Source organism: Limulus polyphemus, unplaced genomic scaffold (assembly GCF_000517525.1).
Source record: "Limulus polyphemus unplaced genomic scaffold, Limulus_polyphemus-2.1.2 Scaffold1597, whole genome shotgun sequence".
Classification (NCBI taxonomy): Eukaryota; Metazoa; Arthropoda; class Merostomata; order Xiphosura; family Limulidae; genus Limulus; species Limulus polyphemus.
The window spans coordinates 95,840-119,817 of record NW_013667207.1 but is presented as its reverse complement, the minus strand read 5'-3'; the positions used below and the strand labels follow the sequence as shown (position 1 = coordinate 119,817).

Sequence of the window (23,978 nt, the reverse complement as noted above, 5' to 3'; positions counted from 1 at the left end):
GCTAAGAATACGAAGAATTAAATTGTGGCGAAATGCTACGAGTTATTCAAATACCTATAGAATGATAGGTTTAATTTTGTGAATGTAAAACACTTAAATACACCAGTTCGATTTTTGATACCTCACTAGTATAAATGCTTGGTTTGGTCTGATATTTAATTGGTGATAGTGTCCAGGGTCACTGATGAGGAGTGGAATTCTCCAAAACTTGTCTGGCCCACAGATACACCCCAATGGAAGAATAGACCATTCCAAGCTTTTACTTGTTGTTAAACAAATGTTTAAACAACTCTTTATTCAGATATTAATTTGTTTCACTTTCATATACTATGTTGACGTTTGTTTTGCACTAAACCTATTGTGTGTATGACCTAGAAGAATGTTTAATACAATTTCATGATCAGAAAGAGATATAATATCCTAATGTAAATTTGATTGCTTTCTAATTATGTATTCAGGAAGCATTTTTTGGACGAGAACTTTTGGAAACAAGTAAAAGTGAAAGTCACTTTGAGGTGTCAGCTGATGATTCATCTAGTATTCCAGCTATAAATCAAGAAAAAACAATAATGCTGTCACTACCAAAGACTCCGGTATCTCAGACTGGTGTGATTGATCAAGGAGCCAGTCTTCAAGTGAGTGCTGTTAATACACCCAACTTGGCTGGAACATCATACAATAATGTTCCTCCATCAACGGCAGTACCTGTGAGAGTTACTAGTTCTTCTGCTGACTTTTCGAATATTTTAACAACTATGCTAACTGGAAATCAGGATAAAAGAGAAAAACAAAATATGGAAGAAAAAGATGAACCTTCACCAAAGGTATGTTTCGTCAGGTACTGCATCTTCTCTGTAATAAATTTTTTTTTATTGTTTTATTCTTTAAATATAAAAATATTGATTTATCAGGCAGTATCTCATTTTGTTAACCCTACCATTACAGGTTGTGTGCAATACACCCAGCTTTTAATCAAGAAAGTATCCATGAGAGTAATTATACTATAATTTTTGATAATGTACTCATATCTTCACAAAATTTTGCAAATTATTTTTATCGTGCCTTTTTTTATTTCAAATGTTTACTATCCAACATGCAAATTAATTTGGATGTTAAGATTAAAAATACTTTTAAGCATAGAATGTTTTCAGATTTGACAAGTGAAATCTTTATAACCTCCAGATAATTATCAAATGTTGTTTTTTTTTTGAAAAAACTTTATATTTTATCTGTTAGTTTCACTACTGTATCTCTGTATGGGTTGGGTTGAGTTGACTGACCTTGTAACCACTATAAAAAAATTGTGAAATAAATATAAATTATGCTTATTTTGTTCTAGAATGAGTACAAATTAAAAATCGAAAACACACATGTTTAGTCTAAAAGTTTAAATCTCATAACATTATACATATATATATATATATATATATTATTTTTATTATATTGACCTTTCAGCCATGCCTGGTTAACAGAAGTTGCAATGACTTGGTGCACATGCACTCATGTTACTGTATCCAAGAATATAAAACTGGCCTTTATAAAATGACCTGTCTTGGCTGTGTTTTAATGGACTAGTTTTTTTGTAAAATACAGTCACATTTCAGTTTTAATATATTATATATGTATATACATTATAACTAATAAATAAGTTCTAAAATTTCAGTTATTTTTCTTACAACATAGAACAGTAAATAAAGAATTATACAAAATAATTATCTCTTCTAGTTATGAATTTTTGAACTTGTTTCCTGCTTGTTGTAGGTTGCTAAGCTTTATCAAATTTTGAACATGAAGGATGTGAAATGAAATAATTTTGTTCAGGTTTTATATATATATACAGTCAAATAACCAAAAACCATAAATTACTGTGTCAATATCATAGAATTCCACTATAATTTATCAAGCTTAGTAACTAAGCTGTATTTGGGTTTAAAAAAATAAGAATTTTCAAATTCATTAAAGACTTACCTTATCATTTGAAATCTGCCATGAAAAGAAAGGGTTTTCCAAGTAAATACTTTGCAAAGGCTCAGAGACCCATATGAGGGGCATTCTGAGCCTTCGATTGGTTATTCGTATGTCACAGACAAAAGTAGGTGTACGTAAGCAAATGTTTTCAAAAATGGAAAGAGATAGGCGGGGCCACTGTGTTTGAATGATTCAGTAAATGTAGTGATATATCAGCATATAGAAGAAATTGAAGGTTCTTATTTTAGATTCTAGCTTGTGAATATTGGTAATTTGAATTCCTAATTTGTAAGAAACTATAGACTTTATATTTGGATGTCACAAACATCTAATTTGAACCAATGCTGAATTCAACATACTGTGACACACAAAAATCAATATATATATGATTTCTTTTTTGATATTTATTTTGAAATTAACTAATAGATCATACTAAAATTTGAATTATAATCTACAATTTGATATCAAACTTATTGACATACATTAATAACATAGTAGTTCAATAAAATTTTGAATGTGAGTCAACAAAGATATGACATGTCCTTTGACCCGTGACCTGTAGCAAATGGGGTTAAAGGAGTGTCCCAGTCTTGTTGGAATATGTTTTCAGTACTTTGCTCTACCAGGTGTGGAATAACAAAATCTTCCAATTGTTTACATGTCTCATAGCCTATACTATCAACTGAGTCTAATCATTAAAGAGTTTCTATATTTTTATTTATAGATGCTAATTAGTATCTAATAATAATAATAAAAATATCGAAATATTTTTTATGTCTTTTCTACATTTCTTCTTTTGTTTTTGTGGCAAAACAAGCACTTAAAATTTTATCATGTGTTTATTTCTGTATCTTTATCTTAGATCGAGGACTAAGCTTTTTCTGAAACTAATACACTGAATGTTTTAAATTACTTTAAATTCTGTCAAATTAAAGAAAAACATGAAGCTGTAAGTCCTATGTTCCAGGTGTATGAAAAGTTTGAAGAATATAACAAATGTACCAATATTTAACCAGGTTAGCATAAGAAATTTCTTATATATGATCCTACAAGATGAAGCACAGTAATATACTTATGTCAATATCCAACTCAACTTTATAGTAACTAAAACACATGAAGTACAATTCTATATATAAAAACTTAAACCAAATAATATGCAGTTTTATTTCTCATAAAAATGTAATATTATCAACTTGAAAACAGTATAGACAATAAAACATACTACCTCTTCTATAGCAGAATACGCTATTTCTGCTGTGTTAAGATCCCTTGCAGCAGTAGCCATGGCAGCCAAACAAGCCCATAAAGCAGTGTCCTTCAAATGACATAAAAACTGTATACTTGTTTAAATGTACTACAAAAGTCAGTAACACATGATATTACATGAACATAAAAACTACCATTTTTCAAAATCTCTAATAATTAATGTCACAGGATACTTAAAGTAGTTTACAACATGGGGCCAATCCAGATGAATATAATTACAGCCTTTATAAATACTTTCTACAACAATGTAAATCAGCCAGATGTCAGAACAAACTAAAAATGTATGATATTAAATTTAAATTAATACCTAAATGTATTTCCAACTAACAGGTAGCTTTTCTGTAGTAATACATAAGTCATAAATATCCATGATTGTTTTATGGAAAACAAAATCCAGGGAGACCTGAAAGTTTGAGATTGGTATTTTCTTGATCAGGAGTAAAGCAGGATGAATAAATGATGTGAATAAGTAAGTGTATTATATAAATATTTGTTAACTAAAATGGCTTTGGAAAAACAAATTTGTAGTTGAAACCCAAGAGTGAATATTCAGGGTAAAAATCTATACTTAGAAACAATCAATAAATAGATACACTTAAGTTTACAATATAAAGAAAACTATAATGCTTGAACAAATGCAGCATCAGGTACTAAAATGAAATCTTAAAAATTGGCAAAAATCATTGATTAAAATAAAGTTTAAGAGAACTTTATGTTAAAATCTACTAATACTTTAGTTATCAGCAAATTATTTAATAGGAATTCTGAAGAAATATTAAGCTTGAAATAAATTTATAATGAGTAATACTATAAGGTATGATAACTATCAAGTTATCCTGTTTAAAATACATCAGACTTGGATACAAATTATAATAAAATGTACATCTTCTTATCATATGATCAAAAGATACCAACACTCAGCTATTTGATTCCTGTTAACAGCAATATTGTTTTAATTACTATTATCTCACTGCTAAGTTATGAACGACATCTATATATACATAAAGCACAAAAATCTGTGTGTTCCTTATCTAATTACTCCTATGTCGCTGGGCTAATCTCAACCAAACTTTGTGGGATGATAGTCTCGAACAGGTTAATCACATTATTGCTGTTATTGAGCATTTATTATCTTTGACATAAGTTAACGTTAACTACACTCATAGATAGGGCTACGCTCTTACACCAGATAAAAAACTATTAAATTTTCTGTCCTCCAGTGGGACAGCAGTAAATTTTCAGATTTACAATGCTAAAATCAGGTGTTTGGTTTCCCTCAGTGGATACAGAAGATAATCCAATGTGACTTTGCTATAAGAAAACACTCAAACACACACACATTAAATTTTCTGTAATACAACATACACACAGTGTGTGTGTGTGTGTGTAAGGTAATAATGAATACTGTAACAATCTGTTATGTTATAAATAATTTGTGTGAAAGTTAGTATTTTTGTATTATTTATCATAGCATCCACCCCCATATCTTTTTTAAGTTCATGACTCAAACAACGGATGGGTACCTCAGTTTGTAATTTAATAAAAATTCTCAATATGAAATGTTATTTGTTCTTTCTGATTTCTGATCCTATTTTATGTTCTACTTAGCACTTTAAAAAGTATGTAAAATATGAAGTTTTTTTAAGTCCAGTTTTCTATTAGTTTATAAAATTGGTTAGAAAAGTTACATTTTTTTTATCAGAGACAAGATTTTTAATCTATACAGAAAGAACAGCAAGAAAACAAAACAAACAATTTAATAACAAGAAGTATTACACATACATCTTCTTTAAATTTTTACTTATCATTTATTTATTCAACAATTAGAAAACCAGAAACATTTGTTTACTAATTTGTACTAATCAAAAACCAGTTACTACCTTAATAAACCGACAGAGTCTCACAGCATCATCCCACCGAGAAGATGCCACAAAGCCATGAAGTATAGAAGGATAAGGTGATACTGATGTAGAAACCAGAGACCCATCTGCTCGACGAATACTAAGGTGTGTTCCAGAGAAACTGACTATTTGTGGGTTTTTTCCAAATTCACTATTGAGGTAATAAAAAATTGACATAAAAATCACATATACTTCAGTAACAGCAGAAACTATATTTACATAACATTTTTCACAGAGTTCTTTTTTAAATTAGTAAAGTAAGAATATTAGTGGCTCATTTTACTTTTCATATTTTGAATTATAGTAACTTAATTATTGAATAAAATTACAAGGTTTCCATTTAAAGAAAGAGTACTTAAAAACCAAAACATAATGTAACAATTTATAAAGTCTTGCAGTTAATTTATTTTAAAATCTAAAACATCAGTCATTTCTGGTAATCAATAACCACATGAAAACCATTTCTTGGATTCAATGAATCCTATAGTAAAGGTAGTATGAAAAAGGCAGATTTGTATTTAGCTACATAAGCTTTGTCTCTATGGTATTCCACATTATTTTCATATTATTAGGTAAGTGTAAATGAACACCATACAATTAATATAAAATCTTATTTCATATTTTGAGTTTTATGTCACAAAAAGTCTCATTTTAACCCCCCCCCCCCCCACCAATCACATCATTATTCCTCTAAAAGCAGAAACATGTATTTGTACTTTTCCAATTAAAGCATAAATAGAAACATGGTAAATTCTGTATTAACATAGATAACTGAATGCTAAGTAAAACCCTCTAACCTGCCTTCCTTTTCATTGATAGTTCGAGAAAGAAGATTGCGATCAACAAAAACGACACTTGGAAAATACCAAACAGTTAACTTTCCACTTTGAAGTGCAGCTAACATGTTAGTGTTGTCATTCCACACAACTGACTGAACCATAACCCCTGAAACATAACACCACATACACTAATTATATGACATCCAGGAATAATATATGAAGTATTAAGTTTACAAAGTCTCATGACCATCCAAGCACAGTAGAACAATGTTGTAAAATCTGATACCACACTAATATCAAAACATATCTGTGCTTAATAAGTTCTCAGATCAAATATACATTTGGTGTCAACTGCATCAATTATAATTTTCCACTTCCATTTTAGAAACTGGATTTACCCAGAAACATAAAACCCTACCTATCTTGATTGTCTTTATTGAAGTATTAGGTTGTTGCTTTACTGGCAATAAGTAGAGGTCTCTATTTTTATCTACTAGGGCCAGCTTTCGCTCATTGGCAGGTCCAACTTTGTCCAATGCAACCTCCATTACTTCCAACTGAAAGTTTGAAAACAGTTCTTGAGATAAAGTAATAAAAAATACATACACAGAGAATAAATTAATGGAAATTCTGAAAAATGAATATCTTCATGAAAAAAACTACCTGAATATCAAAACGAGTGACCTGAAATAGTGAAAGACTAGAGGAAAAGCAGCTAATCATCACCACCAACTCTTGGGCTACTCTTTTACCAACAAATAGTGGGAGTAACTATCACATTATAATGCCCTCATGGCTGAAAGGGCAAGCATGTTTGGTGGGACGGGGATTTGAACCCGAGACCTTCAGTTGGTAGTCAAGTGCCCTAACCACTTGGCCATGTTAGGCCGGTGACTATACAATCTACTTATGCATCTCATGTGTATAGGATGATGCTTCAAAAGTCTTCTGCTTTTTTGTCTTCAGGTGTTTTTGTTTTCAATGAAGATGCAGCTTCAGTAATGTGGCTTCCAATTTTTGTGTGTTTCACAATGTCCTTTATACTCCTGTGAGAAACCTTAAATTCTAACTGACATGGTTGCCAATAACTGTGATATTCTGATTTGTTTGATTTTGTAATTACTGGGAGCTCCATGCTGTACTAACCTTCTGTTCTTTGTGACAACAACTTGGTTTCTTTCTTGGAACTGAAGGTATAACTGGGTCAATGTCCTTCATTTAAAGTGAACAATAAAAATCTTAACAAAACCAGACGAGCTTGGCAGACTTCTTACTATAAAGATGATCTATTATGTTTGTGTCTGTGTTCACACCCATTACCCTCAGTTGGCTGGTTTAATTACTGTAATTTTTTGTATGGTAATTGAAAAGTGTTTGATGATGTACATGTGCTATTATATTTTAAGATTTTTGCTTGAGAAGTGGGATAAAAAAATAAACCCTGAACTAGCACACATTTCCACTTTTTTATAGACTTTTAGCTTTGAATTTAAAAGACATAATTATTTAGTCAATTAATTGAGTTAATTAAATTACATTCCACAAAGCAGGGTATGCAATTAGCAACTAATAAGGTTATTAAAGATTTAATAACAAAAGAAAGAAGAAAGGAAAGGGAACATTATTTAACATTGTCCTTTTGACAATTTTTGCTTCTGTATGTATGAGTACCCTCAGCTAGTTAGAATAAAGTTTGTACTGCAAACAGTTGGCTGTTTCACAAGATTACTGGTTACTTTGATACAATTGGAATGTGTTTGAAGGATTAAGGAAATTACTTTTTAAATATATTTTTATTCATGCAGTATCTACAAAAACAGACCACATAAAAAAATCAACATTCAATAGAATAAATTAGAAATAAATAGTAAGTTTCCAAAAATTTCAGATTATAAGTGAATAAATAATTAATAAAATTTTTCTTTTCTTTAAACACAATATACTGTTGTATTTTTAGCAATAATATTATAACTATTATGCCCAAATTGAATGGTTTCTATCCTTAATTTTATCTAGTTCTCTACAGACATCATCATCATTCAAATTTCAACAGTATTTAATATCTAGCAGATTTTGATTTTTTTAAAACTGAGATGAAAGGTTTAATAAAAATATTACCAATCTTCCTGGTTTATTAATTTATACATTCCAAATACCATACTAGTAGAATTCTCACATGTAAGTCAATTATGTTATTATATAATACACCTGTGCAATTAGCAGCATTTGCTAATTGATTAAGTGACAGCCCCATTGATCAATTAGTGCAATGCTCCTTAAACCATGGTACATACAAGCAAACAAGCTAGAAAGCAGGAAGAGAGAGAGAGAGAGAAAGAAAGAAGTTGGTGGCAGGTAATGCCAGCCAGTTGCCTTATCCTCTAGTCAGAAGTTCATAATTAGTGACAGTGGCACATAGCATTAATAGTTTTGCCATAACAAAAAAGAGAGCAAGATTTGTAGCAATGGGAATCAAAACTGACTCTGCCAAGTCACCAAAACTGAACAAACTTTAAGTTAAAAAAACAACAACTCATAATGCAAACATTGGGAAAAGCAAAGTCATACCATTATGTAGCTTTGTGCTTTACAATAAGTATAATAACAATATTTTGATTACTTGTATAATTGGAATAATCAAAAACAATAATAATTTTGATTAGTTTTTCATGACAATCAATCTAATTAAAATTTTGATCAATCAATTGTTGAAATAATCGAAAACACTAATAATTGGAAAACTAATTTCAATTAATCAGGTACTTTATATGACACTAATTAATGTAATTACTGCTCAGAAGCAAACAAGTGTATCAATTAATTGACTGAATTGCCAAGCTCTAGTGATGAGTAAGAAAAACTTTGTTAAAAACCCATTTAGCAGTGAAATAAATATTTACAAGTTTATACATACAGCATACATTAAATATTTTATCAAGTTTCGACAGACTGATGAAAATTTCTAATTTTCAACTCTGTTTATCTTACCCTGTGAACAAAAGGTTTCCCATCTTTGGCAGGCTTGCCTGTCTGAGTGTCGAACAAATGCACCACTATGATAAAACAATTACAAGAATTAAAATCAAACTAACTTGATTATTATTATTATAAGTTTAACCCTGAGGATACTTTTCTACACCAAAAAATATATAAAATTCAAATTTACTTTGATTAAAAATAATTCATAACCCTCAGTGTTTAACGTTTTTTCAATATCAAAAACATTCATTAGTAATTATGGGCTATTGTGTATAAATATAATGTTTCTGAAAATTAATACATAATCTTTTAATTCTTTACTAACTAAAACATCAAATCTGAAACTGTTTACCTATAGACTGGCACACAAATTGAAAGATTAAACAAAACTTAGGTTCTTGAAAAATAATAGAAAAGTTATAAATGTTAAAATTACAAAAATACATTTTACCAACAACATTGAAACTCTGTATACTAATGAATTACAGAGAAAGAAATATTAACTATTAAAAGACTTCTGTGTTTTAAATATACAAAAACTATATTTATTTTAATCTTTCTCATCTCCTTCTATCTCTTACAGCAAGGTTAGTCATTAATCAGGCTAACTGAGAGAAAAAATATTAACTATTAAAAGAGTTCTATGTTTTAAATATATAAAATCTGTTTTAATGACATTGTATTATTATCACCTTTCTCATCTCCTTTATCCCTTACAGCCAGGGTGTCATTACTCAGGCTAACTGTAAAATGGTTCAATAAATGAGGCCTCATTCCTGCCCATTTTGGTGCACTGGCCATCTTGCCATCATAAAAATGTATGTACAAGCCTCCACCATCAACGAGCAGAAAGTGTCTTTGAAAGAAAGTTAAAGATAAATGTATTGCTGCTGTTACTAAATGGTATTACTTAAACATATATATGTATCTCTTTATTAAAGATGCTAAGCAGCAATGTATGGACATGTATATTCAGTTTTAAACAATGGCCAGCAATCAGAAATTTAGCAATAACATCTGGTAAATGCACATAAGCTATAACAACTTCAGTTATTGGCTGGTGAATTTCAGATGAAACTGGTGACAGACATGTTTTAAAGAAATCATCTTAGTATGGCTATGGATTCTGTGACTTGACATCAGTATAATGCTCTGTAAAGGTTGCTAGTGTTCCTTCAATAATGATGATTTTAAGCTTTTTCTTTTGCATCTTCAATCAGCTTTTGCAGTTGGACTGGCACTTCTATAAAATAGACGAGTGTTTATATTCAAGTTCTGTTTACTGTAAGCTGCATTGATTTTCTAACAATTGTTTTCTGTGTTTTGAACAAAGTGACTCACTCTGCTTTTCTGTGAAATCAATTTCATTATTATTAGTCATCATATTTAAAGGAATTTTGTTATAATTATTAATGCTATTATTTTATTATTATTACTTTACACACTTGTGTTTGCTTAGTATAAGGACTTGCAACTAATTTAAGTCTTCTAATGTTTCTGAGCCTCATGAGATATTATTTGAGTAATAACAAAAAATTATTAATAGTGATGTTATCAAATTCATGATTCAATGTTTTCTAATAAAATCTACCAGTAGATGCTTTATGATGATAAAGCATGGAAACTGGAAATCAAAGTGGATCACCATCAATACTGGTCTACTTCAAAAAACATCTCTCTCTCCAGTTTCCTCTCCAATCTACCACATGTATCTATCCCACCTTGACAGTTCAACCACATGCAGCTTGCTAACCTTAGCTTATTGCATTAGTGCTCATTAGAAGCTTTAACAGAGCTGAAATTGAAAGCAAGATGTAACCATCCCTTAGCAGGGGAGCAAATGGTATAATGACACATATATGGTTATCAATACAACCAAACCCACAGCCATGTTCTGCACATTTAACAACATACATGCTGATGAGGACAAACCATCAACATTCTTAGCAAATACTACCATCTCCCTGAAAGAAACACTTAAGTACCTTTGACAGACAATTCCACTTCACTAGGCACAATGCACTGAAAGTTGCAGCAGGAAATAACCTGCTTTTTCTTTGCCAAAGTCTTATCCATTCCATCCTGTAATATGCATTAATGATGATCAGTATGAGACCTACATAGGTACATAAGGTTGAAAGATACAAAAAAGCCTGTTTAAAATCTGTTTCAGACACCCCCATCAAGATGCTATTACATCTCATAAGCTTTAATGACTCAAGCAGAGGATTGGTTAAAAGAAACCTCTGAAGACAATATGAGTAAACAAGTACTATAAACATGGTTCATACTGAATTGCTCAGATCAATTTCAAGCACTTTCTAAGCACTCTCAGAATGTTTTTCAAGCATTTTTTGGAAGCTAAAAACTACATCAAAATCAACTGAATTCCACTGAAATTTTGTAAAATTCCTATTTATTTGTTCAACATATGAATGTAGACTAAAAAGAAAAGAAAGACAATTTATTGCGCTCAACTCCGCAACATGCATTAAAGTTAGATATATCGACATATTCTACCATCATAATATTTTCAAGTACTTTTGCAAAAAAAGGCCCCTTTTCAAGCATGTTCAAGCCCCGTATAAAGCCACCTATGAGATAGTTGGTTAACACTAGATCTCAGATGCCCTCATATGGAATAAACATCTGGAACTACTGGGATCTGTGGAAACTAACCTAGACAGAAAATGCAGAGATTGGGTAGATGTTGAAACAGAAACACACTGTCAACACCTATTTAAAGACCAAGGTGAACAATCACCTGTCATTATAGCCACAGGTGATTCCTACACCACAGATAGTGAGAGACATGGTTGGGCATTCGTTATCTCGTGGACTAACAACATTCTGTGTAAAGCTAATAGAATATTTAAGCTTCCCACATGCAGCACAGAGATGGGGCTGGAAGTCATAAAGTACGATATGCCCTGAATTACTGAAAGAAATGAGCTGCAATTAGATATTGCCACCATCACCTGGTTATCTGTGCGAGGCCATACAAAAGTAACACTAAATGAAGAAGCTGAAAAAGTTGCAAAAGAAGCCCTTATATTAAAATCAAATCTTGGAGGATAAGAACCTCCTCTGCACTTTTAAGATCAAAATGACAACCATGAAAGGTCTCCATCAACATTTAGAGAAAATGAGACTAATGGAAAGTAAAGCACCATTATATGTGTAGCTACGAAAAGCAAAAGGTTGGAAATCATAAGACAGTGTACAGCCAGAAGGCCACACGTAACATCAGTAAAAGAACTCTCTCCTACCTTCTGCTACACAGCCAGCCTCCACAAGAATGACCAGTATCTCTTGATGCATCTCCCAGAAATTGTCACCTATTACTCAACTCAAATCATTGTAGGTTTCAGTCTTCTTGTAAAATAAGTTTATGAAATTAAGTACTTGTCATTTAGTTACATAGAATGATTTATATATCAATGATTTATAAGTTACATACCATGAGTTCTACTCTATACAGTTAGCTGACTTTTCACTAAAAGTTATTGGTAACTGAAGTATTTGTTAAAATGGAGCTAAATAAATGTTTTAATAAAAATATTAAAACCTTGGCATATAAGGTATATCAAGAGCATTTTATCTGAAGCTTAAATGTGAAAATAAAAGCCTCATATAAACTTTTAACTGTATTTAGGTTAGCCAATCAGAGCAAGTAAGCTTAAGAGTTAATAAAAATGTGAAGTAAATAGTACACATAATATAATACATTTCTTCAGTTTTTTGAAAGACTCAAATGCTGCAAAATGTACAGTATAAAAAGTAAGCAGTATTATAGCTCATTTCATCTTTTTCTACACTGTTAAACTTTCACAGGACTATGTTCCAAAAGTTTATAGCCATTATCACTAGTGATTTTATTTTATGATAATAGGTAAGACACTTTATACTGGAAATCATATTATCTGTGTCTATCTAAAGCCTGAGCTGTTTTTGAACTGTTGTGCCAGATGATGACTATATATCTAAGAAAATATTTCTATGGTCTTCACCTTTCTGTTTGGATGACTAATCATATGAGAAAAATGTACAGTAGTCTGTAACTTTTTGTTTTGATTATTAACCACACAAGTAGCAGTTTACCATAATATTTACCCTTTTGCAAATGACGAGATATATAAAAAATATTCTACAGTTCCTTACTTCCTGAATGATTATGACATGAGAAATGCTATATAAAAATGTTAACTTTATAATAACCACATAAGAAACATCTTTTCCCAGTTTAATAATAAACCATATGAGGAAATATATTGCAGTATTAAATTTTCTACCTAATTCACTAACCATTCAAGATACACATTATTGTCTTTACCTTTCTGCTTGAATGACTAAACTCACACGACATTCTTTTAAGTCAAATATCTGAGGAGTGTTCCAGTTCTTTGTGCTAGATATACGAAAGAAAATAATAAAATCATCACTTTAGTTTACTTCTGTTTCCATGTATTGATTCTGCTTATTTTTTCTTTACTTGACTTTCTAGATCTTTATGAGAATATGAAATGACCTTTACTTTCAGTTGATAATTTACAATTTTAATTTCAAATTGTTTGTTGGATCCTTACTTTTAAGCTATCCTTGTTATATATATATATATTTTGCTTAAAACATTTTTTACTTGTAAGAAAAATGATTTATACAAATAAAGTGAAAATCAGATAGAACCTACATTCTAAATAATGCAAATAACTTCCATGATTATCAATTGCTTAATTTTTTAAACTACATGTAACACATATATTTTTCAATATCTATCTTGCATGCTGATGATTTGAATAAAACTAATTTTTTATCTTATTTAATGATAAACGAGTTTATGTATGAACTTTTAGAACATATAGTCTACTTAGGCATCAGGCTTGGTTCTGTAAATTGTAATATATGTAGAACCTTCAATGAAGAATTTTTCTTGCTAAAAAAATCCATATATTCTACTTATACAAATTTATGTGAATTTATCTTAACTAGGCTGAATGAGCAAACTATTTTAAGAAATAAACAATATAATACAGTAATAATATTTTTGTTTTAAATGTAATGTGACTACAGAGTAGTGAGAATGATCATTAAAATTAGCTTCCTTTAACCTTGAAATTTGTGACAGTAGTCAAACTAAAGAACTGACAGTTATGAGATAAACTGTACAGTAAGATCAATGGAGACATACCATTAAAATTTTAGTGGGTGTCTAAAGTTTCTAAACTTACTAATCAGTCTTTAATGAATAATAAATATTTCAAAATATGCTAATTGATTAAGCACTTATGGTAAGGTTATGGAATCAAATATTAATTACTGTCATGGTTAGTAGCCTATATGATTAATTTATCTGATTACTAATTAATCATTATTATCAGTTACTAAAAATTTCTAATACCTATTAGTGTCTAATAACAGCAATACAGAACTCCTCATTAATTAATAAGTAATTAGACTTCGTTGGCTGTATTGGCTACTAACATTGATAATGGGCTATGCTAAATAATCATTACTAAATAACAATAAGATTCTAGACATATTGCCTAACTTTTACAGAATGATAAATAAGATTATATACTTAATAATTACCTTTACTGAATTATATCACGTTTTAAACATATTATTCAATCTTTACTAGATGACAATGTTTCCAGTCAAGCTGTATTGTCTTTACTAGATAAAATCAGTCTCCTTAACATACTAATCAGTCTTTACTGGATGACAATGTATCCAGTCAAGCTGTATTGTCTTTACTTGATAAAATCAGTCTCCTTAACATACTAATCAGTCTTTACTGGATGAAAATGTTTCCAGTCAAGCTGTATTGTCTTTACTAGATAAAATCAGTCTCCTTAACATACTAATCAGTCTTTACTGGATGACACTGAATTACTTAATAATCTAAACGGAGGACATCCAGTAGTTTTTTATAATTCCAAATTACACAAAAAAATATTAAAATGTACTTTTATGTTGCTTTTCCTTAGACCTATGAAAACATAATAGGATATTATTTTACGAATTTAAGAAGAATTATGGAGCCTTTTCTTGGCCCCAAATTAACCCTAAATGTAACCATAAGCCAATCTTTATTGAGTAACTAAGATTCTAAACATTCTGATAAAAGAAAGATAAACTTGAGGTTTGCAGTTATCAAACATGCTTAACTAAGACAAAGTAATACATAACATGGCAAGAAGGTAATCTCAACATATAATTATTACCTGTAAATATAACACTGAGCTGAAGTAACCACCACAAGGTGGTTGTACTCTAAGGAAACCTTTATTATACAGTCTCTGAAATCTAACTTCTCCCAGACTTCATTGTTGACATTCAGCACAGAAATAGTCTTTCTGCCTGTAACTGTCACTTCATAGTTCTTCCATTCTAGGCGGCTATAGAACAAATATTCCATTTAACTTATAAACCTTGGGTAAAATTTCACATCACAAACTGACAAGGATTCTGAGAATTATTTCTGAGTTGATCACTTTTAAAAGCTGTACTATCTATCATGTAGACATACACAAAAACTATAAACAAATCTGAATGTTTATATTTAATATCAAGTGCAAATTTTATACACATTTTTATGTGCAAGTCTTAAAAAATTGTTTCTTTTCATACGAAAACTAAAATTAAACTGCATAAAAAACATGAAATTTTGTCAAATAAATATGACATTAAAAACTGTGAGAGATCTAGCAAGTTAAATGCAAAATTAAATATGTAGAGTAAAACTGATGCATTAATTACCTTCAACTTTTGTTTTACATGTACTAAGCTAAAATTGTTTTATGGTTTAATGTAAAATGTGTTCAATTAAAAAACATAGCGGTTTTAAGAATGGATGTTTAAAAACAAAATGAAAAACATTCCAATTTTCTATTTTTGTGCATGATTTTAGTAATTGTGAGAAATTGAAAAAAAATGTATTATTTTTTTAAAATATTAATTAAATTATATTTCATTTCAACTATATTCAAAAGGAGGCGAACTACCCAACTGAACTAAAGAAAAAAATTATATCAATAATAGTTTCTTACCGTTCAATTACATGGGCAAAAACAACATGACCATTTCCACAAGCTCCAGCAATCTGAGTTCCATCACTGGACCAGGCTAAAGAGAAAATACTCTGGGTCTGTGGCTTATCTAAGGAGTAAGACCACTGAAAAGAAGCATGGTTTTAGAAAATTTCAAAGTCAGTTTTTTTACAGACAATGAAAAAATACCTTAATTTCTATTGTGAGTCACTTGTTGCACGTGTGTAGATGATAAGAAAAATCCAAATATTAATACAAACCTTAACATAAATAAAGGGACACTGTTTTGGGCTTAACTGAAGAAAGGAAAAATAACAAATCCAAAAAAGATCAAAACATTTATCAAATATAGCCAAATGTCTGCATGTACATAAAAAATTGTTTAAAAGTAAACAAATGATATATGTAATTACAAAAACATAATTTCAACATAGTCTTGACAAAAAGTATGATTAAATTGGTTAAACAAAGATGGAAATTTAATTCTGTGTATTGAATACTATGAAACAACTCTTTCACATAATTTACATGACTACATGGTACACTTTAAAAAGCTGATAAATAATTCTTTATCTAAAGGCAAAAGAATAAAGAATAGTATGTATATCTAAGGATGTTATATAATTTTCTGATCAGATAGGGTATTTGAAGTTTACATGAATAGAGCAGTTGGCCATTTAAAGTGAAAAATTATTCACTATTTCACTACATAGTGGTATATTCTTGATTTAATTATTGTTACTAAATGTAACTGCAATACAGATTATACCAATCAGTAAATAATTTACTGTCATAAGAACTGAGTGAAAAAACAAGATAATGATAGGAAAAGTTCTCAGTCAGAGTAAGCATATTTAGAAGTAATATTTGTTTATAAATGTAATCTTCTCAAAGTACACACATAAAACATAGGCTTCTTTTATACCAGAAGCATATCATTTACTTTTTTTACAAAACAGATTACATATATATATCTTACCCCAATCTTATCACAAAGTCTAAGAGTGTTAAAGGACCCAACAGCAAACAATTCTCCATCTGGTGACCAAGACACTGAAGTAATAGGGTAGTCATGAGGTTGACTACTATACAAGACTCTTCCATACGTGTCCCATACCTACAAATAAGAATATCTGTCAAAATTCACACATACATGTATGAAAATATGTACTTATGAATGCTATTTTTTTACCGTCTTGGTACTGAAACATGTCAGAAAATATCTTCATACTCTGAATTGGTTCTAAACTGCTCTTTGTTCAACAGTTTTTGTATATTTCCAAAAACAGACAGGATGACAATGATCTGAAATACTGCAAATAAAGATCACCTTGTACTTGCAATCTTCAGCACCAGAAACTATAATATTGTTGTTTGGATTCCACGAAACTTTCAAAACTAATCCATCATGAGCTTTCCACTGAAAATGGATGAAAATACAATACTAAGTTGAGATGATACCAGCAAAAATTTAACAGGACAATATATAATATAATAATACTGTATACTCATACTAAAATAAAAACAATAAAATTTTTAGAGGAAAACAATGTTTAGTTCATTATGAATCTTTTAGAAAAATAAGTGAAGATAGCAGTGTCATAAAATGTTCTAGAGGTCTACTCATTCCAATGTCTAAAAAATATCCTAGCACATTGTATGTATACTGTGATCCAATTCTTGAAATAAACACTATATATCTCTTCTCAAAACATAAAAATTACTGTATTTATGAAAGGTGATTAAATTTTAAAGATTCTTTTTTTCTGAAAAAGTTTACTACAGAAATCAGCATGCAGATAAAATAACAGTACAAACACAAACATCAGAAATTTTTTATAATCAGTAAATAGCCCATTAATATTTTTTTTTCTACAACTTATTTCCATTTTAATAAATTTTTTAGTAATAACAAAATATTAGAAAAATAACTTATAGTATGATTTCAAAAAAACAATTTGTTTTGATATTCTTATATACTGTTTCCCGTATGTGCTTCAGTGCTACAGGTTTTACTGTATTATATGTATGGTGTTTTACATTGTCTTTCACTCACCACAGTAAATCTATATTTATATGAGATTTGAAGAATATTTAGCACTGTTGCTACTAATTTATTCTCCTGTTCATGGTTACTGGTGAGGATTGGAATTCCACAACACCAGTATAACTCAATGATAAATGGTGAATCAAATGATAGATTAGGCTTCATATATATTTTGTATTCTAAACAGCGTACCTGCTGAATAATTTAGAGGAATAATTTAAGAGCATCATATTATTGAAATTGTACATAAGTATAGGTTTACTATGGTGAGTGAAAGCTAACTCAAAACACCATACATATAATGTACATTCCACCACTATATGTAGCCTAGTCTTGCTCTTTTGATTTGCTCTTGTCCAGAGTTAATGATGAGGGGTGAAATTCTCTGGAACCAGTATAACTCGGTTACATGTGGTGGCTTGAATGATAGACTGGGCATCATCTTTGTTTTGAGTTTTACTGTAGTTTTATTCCTATAAATTCCATGACAGCAAATGACTAGTAAAATCAGTTTCTGTTAACCTTATTTTGTATATAATTTAATTTTACTTAAATGATGATATTTAAGTTACCTGCAAAGGTTTAGAGTTTGGTTGAAGAGACTTAATCACCAAATACTTATCCCATGTATACAGCACATCTCCACAATTTGGTCCCCAAGCTAGTGAATACACGGGTGCACCTGTAACATTATAAATTTGCCATTTAGTAGTAATATGTAATTCAGGAAGAGTTATCTATACTGTAATTATATAGTAGCTATACCTCTTGTTGGTGCTTCTTAAATCTTCTTATTTCTCTCTTTTCTCATATATTTTCAGCTAGTGCCTTACATCTGTGGTCATATGTCTCACATCCACTACTGACAGAATTTCTTGGTCAGTAATCTTTTGTTATGTAGTACTAACTCCAATTGTCATCTATTTTGATCTTACACAACCTTACATAATAGCATTTTTTCCCAAGCCTACAAATGTGGGGAGTTACAGGAATAGTTACTGTGTAGGTTAAGTATTTTTTTTGAACTATGAAAATTAATTTACTAGTTGGGAAGTTAAAAAACCTGGAATCCTAAAGTGTATGTAGAAAAAACTGTGAAAGGCAATTCACCATGAAAGGTCTGTCTTAAATGCAAAAGTGGAATAGACGAATTTGCTAGGACAAGTCTCACTTTATTCCAACAAAGATAATTAGTTCATTGTTTGCATTTGAGGAGGGAAGGTCCTCCACTGAAGTCACTTCAGTTCCATGACAGTCCAACTCAAAAGTAACAAGTCTCTCCTTAGAAAAAATGTTCTCACCTAAAGAAGCAAGTTGAAAGAAATCATTTTGAAAGACAAGCTAGTTTACAGTAGAACAAAGGCTACAAAAAGCAACAGTAATAATACACTGAGCTTCCAAGCCTTCTAGAAATCCAGAACGACTTACAGCCTGGCTAATTCATTACATTGTGTTACAATTACAAAGTGGAAGACTCAGGGTCACCTTTGGTAAAATGAAATGAAAGAAGGGAAAATAAGCAATAAAATTTGTTACACTTTGAAAATTATATTGGAATTAATACTAAAAACAGATTCTTACAAAATAAAGTACTGCTAGTAAAATAGCATCACAGCAACAGATTAAAGCAGCTTGAATGTACTACTCAGAATGCAATGGAAAAATGTGACCATACAAGGTTGCCAAGTACAAGAATTTATGCATGTAATGTTCTCATATGGAATGACGATATACAAGATTATAGGTTGCAAATGTCAGACAATAAGTGAGGGAGAAAGAAATAGAAAGAGGGGAAGAAAAAAAACATAATTTATGGTATGAACAAAAGGTTGTAAATAACATGTTTAGTTATTAAATTATCATAACTGGTGTAAATAAAAACATAATAAATTGTTAGGAGTAACTAAAACATCTCTTACTTTTATATTTGATCTGTACTTTAAAAATTACCTTCAGATGTAAATGTGGTAGTTATTACTTGAACATTGGCCTAAACAAGTGAGATTTTTACCACAGTGGAAGACACATAGTGTTTGTTAGGATATTTAATATATCTACATCTATTTTCATTATTTCATTATAATGATTATTCTGCACTGTTAGCTTATTATATGGATTTAGGACTAATCTCAGCCTCTTGAGCTGACTGAACTTCATGAGATATCATTGGGTTTACGGCCGAAAATATCATTAATACCGAGGTTACCATTACCCAACTGATGAAACAATGTATTCTAACCATCATCTTAAGTAATATAGTTTGTAGATTATATTTAAATATCATTACTAAATACATATTTTTATTGTGATCTATGTAAATTGCTGCCTTTTAACAAGAGTTAATATTAATTCCAGTTTGCAAAATTATCTGAATAGTAACTTTATTTTCTTACTAAATACTACTATATAAAAACTTTGAATGATGAATATAACATTAACTTTTATCTCAACTTTTTCAAAAAAAATGTGTAAATGATATATCTTTCAATATTCAAATATTATTACTTTGCATGTAGACAACAAACATACAAATAGATTTAACATTTTTCTCATCTGATATGAGTAAGTACAATATTTTCTATTTCTTACATTTTTAGCAGGACCTTTCAGGTAGATCTTTTATTATTTTAAGAACAAAAATACCCAAAACTTAGTTGACATTTTTTCAGTATATATTTTTGAAAAATTTTTCTGTTGTTGGATTTTAAGCAAAGGTTCTCAAGGACTACCTGCTCAAGCTATCTATAATTTTGAAGTGACAGAATAGTTGGGAAAGCAGCTAGTCAATATCACTCTTTGCTAACTCATGAGCTACTCTAATTAAATAGCAAAATTTGACCATCATTCTTTATAATGCACCATGACTCCAAGAAGAGCACGAGCATTTTATGGCAATAATGGAACACAAACAACAAACCCTCAGATCCACTATCCAGTACATTAACCACTGGGCCATGCTTGGCCCTCTCCCAAGTACCATGAAAGTCATGAATTTAAAACAGACTGATTTAGTCTAATATGATGATTAAAAACTAAAAACAGTAATTTTGTGATGGAAATTATTTCTGATTAGATTTAATATCATGAAATCCTAAATATTAAAATAGCTGGATAGAACAAGACAACTCTACTTCAACCAGCAATATCAATACTGATACTTAATTTACAATACAAATTATCTTATAACAATGCTGAATGGTTTTGCACAATCCCATCAAAAGACAAACATTATAACATTAACAATCTATAATGTATTTCATTACAGTAAAAGATAAATTTAGTTAAAGCTGGACTATAGGAAATTTCATACATGGGTTACACTATGTTAAAAGGTGATATTATTTCAATGTTTATTTTATGAATGATCACAAAAACAAAATTAAACCAGATTTTTATAATCAGATGTAACTGGTACTGATAAAGAGTTAGAAATAAGAAGAAATATGAAGTCTATACAAATATTTTGCCATACTAGAAAGCTAAAACAATGAATTACTAAATGTACTTTTTTCATAAGTATAAAATAATTTCATAATCAAATACAACATTCTTATTATTAAGATCACTTCAAGTATCCTTCTTAAAATTCCACTGATCCAGTTAAAAATAAAGAGAAACTCACTATTTGATGCTAAGGTAGATCTCAACATCCCAGTACGTGACCAAATCTTTACTAAACCATCTTCTCCACCTACAAAAGATGCAAAAATGTATTTTTATTTGATACACTAAAACATTTTCATAACAAACAAATATATTAATATATTTTTCTTTAAAATAAAAAGCATAAAAACAAACAAGTTTTTTTTAAGAAAATATATTTAAAACAAAAGTAATTTGTTGATTGAATGACAACAGATACATGAAACATTATGGTTGCACGGTTATCTTAGCTGTTAAAAAAAAACCTTACTTATTAGCAATAGATATTTGGATAACCCATTAGCTCAACTGGTAAAAGTGTTCCTTTTTTTTTAAATCACAATCAAGAACTAGAAGGAGGAGATGTCTGGATACCACAAAAAAATTGGTGTCACATTAAAACCTCATAACTTTGACTTCTCAGACTTATGAAAAGCCTTGCTTATTTGAGGTGTCATACATGAGTAGATCGAGGGTTTAAAAAGTGCTGTACTATCAATATCTAGTGAGTTAATCTTTTAGCTCAGTTGTTAAGAGCACTTGTTTTTGGATATCCTGTCAGAATTAAATCCCATCCCTGTAATACAGATGTAAAGATATTCCAAACAGTAACACACAAATGCAGCTATAGTAAGATAAAACTAAAAAAAATTTATAAAAAATGATTAAAGATGCTGAAAGGTTGTTTTTAAGTACAAAGCTACATAATGGGCAATCTGTACTCTGTCCACCATGGGGAATCAAAGCTCAAATTTTAGCAATGCAATCTATAAACTTACAGATAATGATCCAACAGGGTAAAAGCTGAAAGGTAAAAGGAATTATATGGTCAATATTTCAGCCAACAACCTTCATCACTGATTGTTTTCCCACTATTATCTCACCTGTAACAAGAGCTGAGCCATCATGACTCCACTGTCCAACTAGTATAGCACCTCTGTGACCTTCAATAGTCTTTTCAATTCTACCTCCTTTAGATAACAGATGAAATTTTCCTGTAATTTTTAAGAACATGCTGTAATGTTTACATGTAATATTTTTTGTATAAAAAAGAAAATAATTTTAATATATATTTAAATAGAAAATTATGTTATATTTGGTTAAAGGTAATTGTTCTCTTTCATAATATTTCATTACCTTTAATAACATGTAATAAAATTAAGCTTTGTTGATAATTGCAGAAGTATGCTGATAACTACAGAAGCACTTTAAGCTTGGTTCCATTTTTGTTTTTGAAAAATTGCATGTACAAAGGCATTTAGGCTGAACTTCAATTTTTATTAACATTTACAGGAATACTTAAGCTGGGTTACAATCTGCATTGATCATTTCACTGACAGGATATCATGAAATCTAATATGTAGCAGAAGACTGTTAGGACATGCCTTACACAAATGATCACCTTTGGTTCCAATCCCTTAGCTACATGAAGTTACAACTTCTCACTAAAATAATTAACTTACTTTTGATTGTGTTATTATTAATTAACTGTCATGAAAGGATAATGAAGTTGGTACTAATGGGTCATGCTCTATAACAGTAATACTGAGAGATCTATACATGTTTCATACGTCAAAAAAAGACCCACTATTAAAATACTCCTAGAAATGATACAAATTCTCTGAATGTATTTAAAAGTTTTTAATGTATTCATGACTGTTTTTACTTAAATATCTAAAAGATAAGTGATAATTACTGACACTAAAATGGAAGACAGACAAGCTTTTAAATATTTATACACATTTGGATTAATGGCAATATATTTACTGTGTGAATTACATATTTCAAATATTTAACTATAAAAAAGGATGTTTACATGAAAGTGCACAGCTATCAATAACCAGAAAATCAACAATAAAATCTGAAAAGGTTTGATAAAATTTTAAGAATATGGTATTACACTAATTTAATAACATCAATAGTAAATCAGGTAATAAGTAAAATTTAAATTGAAGCTTAGGTCCTAGATGTCTCATAATATCAATTGTTTAAGTCATTTAACATATTTGTGAGTTTAACCACATGTAGCTGTTTTAGTAAAGAACTGCTTTAGTTTGAAAATGACTTAGATATCAATTTATCAATAACACAACAAAATGTATAAAAATACAATAGGTTTATGAATTCAAACAGGTAAATATATCCATGATACAGGTAGCCATGATTAATGTTACTAAATATGTAAAATAAACTATAATGATTATGTACATATATATATACACACCTGGAAAAAAGTTAAGCACCCCCGTGTTTTTTTCAAGTGATTCAGATTCGACGTTCTTGTGACTGATTATAAATTACCATTCAATCTAAACGTGTTTATCAAATGAAATTATGCATTATTGGG

The 23,978-nt window shown here is 29.7% G+C and overlaps 1 protein-coding gene across 1 annotated transcript in view; it reads right to left on the bottom strand.

Moving 5' to 3' along the window:
* LOC106464243 (intraflagellar transport protein 80 homolog) overlaps positions 1 to 23,978 on the bottom strand; it is a 48,734-nt gene that overhangs the window by 5,119 nt on the left and 19,637 nt on the right. Inside the window, exons 4-17 of the mRNA XM_022391960.1 lie at positions 22,516 to 22,626; positions 21,612 to 21,680; positions 18,562 to 18,671; positions 17,273 to 17,362; positions 16,922 to 17,059; positions 15,943 to 16,067; positions 15,118 to 15,291; positions 13,227 to 13,301; positions 9,586 to 9,749; positions 8,903 to 8,967; positions 6,333 to 6,471; positions 5,933 to 6,080; positions 5,115 to 5,286; positions 3,194 to 3,283 (exon numbers count right to left, since the gene is read on the bottom strand). Coding sequence (XP_022247668.1) covers positions 3,194 to 3,283; positions 5,115 to 5,286; positions 5,933 to 6,080; positions 6,333 to 6,471; positions 8,903 to 8,967; positions 9,586 to 9,749; positions 13,227 to 13,301; positions 15,118 to 15,291; positions 15,943 to 16,067; positions 16,922 to 17,059; positions 17,273 to 17,362; positions 18,562 to 18,671; positions 21,612 to 21,680; positions 22,516 to 22,626 — 1,670 coding nt within the window. The remainder of the gene's footprint in view (positions 1 to 3,193; positions 3,284 to 5,114; positions 5,287 to 5,932; positions 6,081 to 6,332; positions 6,472 to 8,902; positions 8,968 to 9,585; positions 9,750 to 13,226; positions 13,302 to 15,117; positions 15,292 to 15,942; positions 16,068 to 16,921; positions 17,060 to 17,272; positions 17,363 to 18,561; positions 18,672 to 21,611; positions 21,681 to 22,515; positions 22,627 to 23,978) is intronic.